Raw genomic sequence first — 5,454 nt, forward strand, 5'->3', positions numbered from 1 at the left:
AAAAAAAAAAAAAAAAAAAAAAAAAAATTTAAATGCCGTTAATTAGAGTTCGATAGATAGAGAGAGAGATGAATACGATAAAACCAACATCTGAAAGCCCGCCATCCACCTGTACCTGTTTGAACGTGTAGAAAGTGTCCTCCCGCATCGTCTCCACATGGCCTATGATGTGCGGCTTGTATGTGCACGGGTTGCAGAGCTCTGTTACTGGTGCCCAGTTTTCGTTAAACAACGGCATCGTGAAGTCAATGAACTCCCGGAAAGTCACGGACTTCGGACACTTCTGCTCCGAGCCGGCTGTCTTCATCTGCAGGGCGAGGGTGGTCCAGAAGTCGATGAGGTAAAATTTCTCCATGTAACTGCTCCAAAGTCGCTCTAACGGGTGTCTAACGAACAGCACCCTAAAAGATTTGTCTATTTCTGCTTTGTCCTCCGCTGTTTTCCAATGACGACGAGGGAGGTTGAAGTGGCTGGTGTAGCGTATGTCGTATTTTGAGATCTGGAAGGGGGACTTAAATCCTAGGTAAGCCAGTTCTTGCGGACTTTTGTTGAGGAAAGAGAAGACCTGCTCCCAGTATGTGCTGCCAGCTTTGGGCACTTTGCAGTAAGAGAGATTATATTTGGGCAAAAGGTACACGTCAGAGTCTACAACATTGGGCACTTTGAACTTGTCGCACTGTGCTTGAGTCTGGGCCAAACGCTGGGAGATCTCAGCAGTTGCTTTGGCGAGGTCCGGCAGAGGTTTCGGGGGTGGAGTTGGAGGGGGAGGAGGAGGCGGTGGAGGGGGAGGGGGTGCTGGAGCTGCAGGGGGTACGGGTGGTTTCGCTGCGCCTGGGACAAGTGCAGGGTTGTTTGCTGGCGCGGGGGCGTTGGCGGGGGCGGGTACAGGTGGGCGTGGTGTCACCGGGGAAGTCGGGGCTTTTGGGGCAGAGGCGACTGGTGCCACAGGGTTCTGAACTGTAGGACCAGAGAATTGTTTTACAAAGACATGGTATTACAAAGACATGATTTTTCTAAGACACAATATTACAAAGACATATTATTACTTTCATTTATTTTACTTTTTTGGTAATTGTTTTACGGCGCTCGCAACTCTATAAGCGCGCGGGACACATTAAACTTTTTCTGTTGGTAGGAAATTTTGAATTTTGCTGTGGTGGCGGCCGAAGCCTACTCTTATCGATTTTAGACCACCAAGGGATCTTTAACGAGCATAACTTGCATAAGGGACCTCCGAGTTTTTTTCGCCCTTGTCCGAGAAGACTAGGTGTGGATCTTTCCTACCAGAAGATCAGGGGTGTGGCTGAACGGCAGCAGTAAGAAGGAGTCAAGGAGTAGCAGTAGAAAGGCTGCAGAAAGAGACAGGAGCCCAGAGGAGGGGGCAAATGAGGGGAGGGGTGAGGGCAGAAGGTGGAGACGAAAGTAGACGACAGAACATTGCTGTAGAGCAGGAAAGGAGGTGAAAGGAGACAAGTTTAGAGAAGAAAATTACTCTATCGCAACCCGGATTCGAACCGGAACCTTTGAATGAGAGCAAACACCTTAACCACGACAGGCCCCAGACATAATGTTACAAAGCTATAATATTAAAAAGACATAGTATTACAAAGCCATAATATTACAAAGACATAATACTACAAAAACATAATATTACAAAAACATAATATTACAAAGACAATACTACAAACGCATAGTACTAAAAAGACACATCGAGTATTTCTTATTGGATAATAATGTACGACCAATTTCCCGCTATCTCAAATATACAGGGTGATAAAAAAACAACAACAACGACTGTACTACATTTTTTGTTAATATTTTCCTCGACACTGAAGTTTTGCTTTTCAAATTTTCCTTTCCTGTAGCTCTTAAGAGAGTACAATTTAGTAAAATAAACAGGAAACAAAGTAGCAACACTCTACCTCTTAGTTCCGTCTCATGAAGGCTGTATCTTTTCAACACACACACACACACACACACACACACACACACACACACACACACACACACACACACACACACACACACACACACACACACACACAAGCACACACATAGACACATACATACACAAACATACACACGCATACACACACTCATACGCGCACACACACACACACACACACACACACACACACACACACACACACACACACACACACACACGTACACCCCCCACCCCCCCTCACACACACACACACGAAAATGCACCCATACACACTGTTAGCACACGCACGCAAACAGACACAGCATTCACGTGTAAACACACTCTACACATTGCCCAACAGTCCATGAAACACATTCTCTCTATGAGCTCGTATAACCTCACATTCAGAGACCGTAGCACAAACGAACATACGTTTACGCACATTCTCTCTCTCTCTCTCTCTCTCTCTCTCTCTCTCTCTCTCTCTCTCTCTCTTCCCTTCTCTCTCTCTCACACACACATACATTCAAACACATACACACTCATATACACACATAAGCACATGCAATTATATGAAAGTAGCTGAAACATGTACGCGTTGTCTTTTTCAAAATCCCATCCTTTTTCTCTTTACGGAAAATCTGAATTGGGCTTGTCTTTTGACTTGCACGATCGGCTATTTTTGTCAAGTATCACTCGGGCAACGAAGTGTGTGCACATCTAATACAGCTTCGTAATATGCGAGGCGTATAACTCGGAAAAAATGCAAGGCTATTCCACGAGGTTAAGACGAATGGATGAACTCAGGATGCACTCAACTTCCAAATTTGGGCATTCGTGTCACGCCATGCCCTCGCTATTCGCATAGCGTTGCGTAGTATCGTACGTACGTTAAACCGCCCATTGGACATCGCTGTCAAGTGGGATGGATAATAATAACAATATGGGTGAAAACAACGTGAGCCATTCAATACAAGTACATGTATAAAAGTGCGGACGTTTATGGTGAGAATCATTGATCTGTCCAACTCGACATTACAACAGTTATCGTCTCTCAAGCCACACCACACTATAGCTATAATCTGCTGCTGGGGATTAAGCAACACAATAAGCAAGAGACTCTGCGTTGAAGTTTTAAATTCTTCCCTCTGAAGCAGAGACGTGAAAGTAAACCAACTACCGGAAATCAAAACAGCCAAAAAGCTAATCCGCAAAGCATCGAGATGTTGACGATAGTTTTCACCTTCCTCTTTGTTCAGGCAGCGTTCGTCCAGGCTCGAGTTGTAAATCGCGAGACTGTTGAAGACTGTAAGCAAAATCCAATTGAACTGGGCATCGTGCTGGATTCTTCAAGTTCAATTCGCCACACAGACTTCAAAAGGAGTCTCACGTTTCTCCAGGATTTCGTCGACCAGTACGAGATCGGGGATGGTCGCAATGATGTCAGGGTGTCTATTATCACTTTCGGCAAAGGTATCTACCAGCAGGATGCTTTTGATCTGATGACTTACCACAGCAAGGAGGCTGTGCTGGAAGCTATTGGCAAAGTCCCTCACAGAGCCGGCATTTACACCTCTACAGGCGAGGCCATTGAGTACATGAGCAAAACTCAGCTGTCTCGGAATGTGTCCCGACCTTACGCTAAACGTATCAGCGTTGTAATCACAGATGGGAACTCAAACAACTGGCGCCAAACCAAAGACATGGCCCAGGCCGCTCGCGACAGCGGCATCGTCATGTTTGCCGTGGGCGTGGGCAACGCTCGCCACCAGGAGCTGCTCAGAATCGCCGGCAGCGAGAGTCGAGTGGTCAAAGTGGACAACTACAACAAGCTGCGAGAGATCAAGAGGAGTCTGGCCTACAAGACCTGCACAGAGGGGGGGCAGACTACGACCACCACCACTACCACCACCACCACCACCACCAGTATCCCTCCTATGCCACTCATACAGAAATGTGGGTGTGGGGAAGAGAAGCCGGCCGATATCTACTTCGTCTTTAGCCCCACGGAGCTCGGCGTGGAGTTCACCTCATGGACCGCGTCCTTCATCTCCTCCATCGTCAGGCAGGACGAGATGGAGAAAGGCATCCGGTTCGGCGTCGTTTCAGGTTCCTCCCCTGACGATGAGGGATTCGACTTGGACGATTACACTAGTGCTGAAGATATTGATGCAAGACTGACCAATTATATGAAGCCTCACATGCCTGCTCTGATTGAAGGACTGTCCACTTTTGGCTACTCTGAGATCGCAGGTGGTCGGAGTGACGCCCGCAATGTGGCTGTTCTTGTGGTGAGTGGTGGGAAGACGAATAAGGGTCTGGGAACGGAAGTGAACAGACTGCAAGAGAAAGGCGTGCTGGTGTTCATAGTTGACCCTGCAGGTTCTGGGCTCCGTGTAGAGGGCGCCACCACAGTGACGGGGAACAGTGCCAAGGCAGCGTCCGTGAACTTCGTCACTCACCTGTGCTCCCCTCGAACGGGATAGGCACAAGGTCAACGTTCAAAATTAACATCTATATTATAATTAATTACCACGGCTTCTGGGTACTGACTGGAAGGGTTGGTACCAGTGTATATTTTGGACTCGTTCACAGCTCTTCCGTCCCGTGTGTCAGGTGTCATAAGTGGGTTTCTGACCACTAATATTACACACATATACTACACATATATTATCTACTATTACACACATATACGAAACACAAATTACATATGATCTAGACTTATACACATATCACACATTATCTAATATTTCACACGTATGCTATACACACATCACACGTTTTTCTAATATTTCACACATATACGACACATATCACATATCACCCAAGACCATCATCGCACCAAACTTTAACAGATCACGTCATCACGAGGAAAGAATCTCTAATTTGCTTTGTATATGCACGGATGTATGTTGTTATTTATTTTTTCCTGTACAGCAAACTAGTACGGACTCCTGTCTTTCAGCACAGCTCCTGTTCTTCATCTAAATCAATTTTATATTACATTTTTGTTATGCTGTTATTTGCTGGTGTATAACGAGGTATACATGTCCTGGACAGAAGGAAGAGTCTGTTCTCGAATGTCCTGCTAGGCTGAAGTAATAATATAATAATAATCATTGAAAGGTGCTGTATCAGTCAGAGATCAAGCTGACTGGCAGACTTTTTGCATTGATTCCATTTTGGTGGTCGTTTAGAGGTACGTTGTCTACAGGTTCAACGTTCTCTCTGCTCACTTCTTCCAATGGCTTTTCTTATCTTGTTAGTTATGAAAAGTGCATTTAACATCATTAGATTGTTCAAACCCTTTTAAGAGGAACCAAAGGTGTAAATACGCATTCTGACAAGTGTTTGTGTATTATATTATTTTTTATAGATCTGTGGTATTTGGATCTCAATCAATTCGTGAACCAAAGCACTGTGATAACTTTGGGTATCTCTGTGAGCTTGTATGAGTATTTATAACACACACACACAGAGAGAGAGAGAGAGAGAGAGAGAGAGAGAGAGAGAGAGAGAGAGAGAGA

General features: G+C 45.4%; 2 protein-coding genes across 2 annotated transcripts in view; one reads left to right on the forward strand and one right to left on the reverse strand.

Annotated features, from left to right (window-relative positions):
* LOC101859397 (carbohydrate sulfotransferase 8) overlaps positions 1-5,454 on the reverse strand; it is a gene marked incomplete at its 3' end in the record, with an annotated part of 15,276 nt that overhangs the window by 5,521 nt on the left and 4,301 nt on the right. Inside the window, 1 exon segment of the mRNA XM_005096215.3 lies at positions 116-957. Within this exon segment, the coding sequence (XP_005096272.2) occupies positions 116-957 (842 nt within the window).
* LOC101859164 (collagen alpha-5(VI) chain) lies at positions 2,416-5,453 on the forward strand. The gene has a single exon (XM_005096214.3). The coding sequence runs from the start codon at positions 3,151-3,153 to the stop codon at positions 4,411-4,413; it is 1,263 nt and encodes a 420-aa protein (XP_005096271.1). The 5' UTR covers positions 2,416-3,150; the 3' UTR covers positions 4,414-5,453.

This window comes from Aplysia californica, unplaced genomic scaffold (assembly GCF_000002075.1).
Source record: "Aplysia californica isolate F4 #8 unplaced genomic scaffold, AplCal3.0 scaffold00123, whole genome shotgun sequence".
Taxonomy (NCBI): domain Eukaryota; kingdom Metazoa; phylum Mollusca; class Gastropoda; order Aplysiida; family Aplysiidae; genus Aplysia; species Aplysia californica.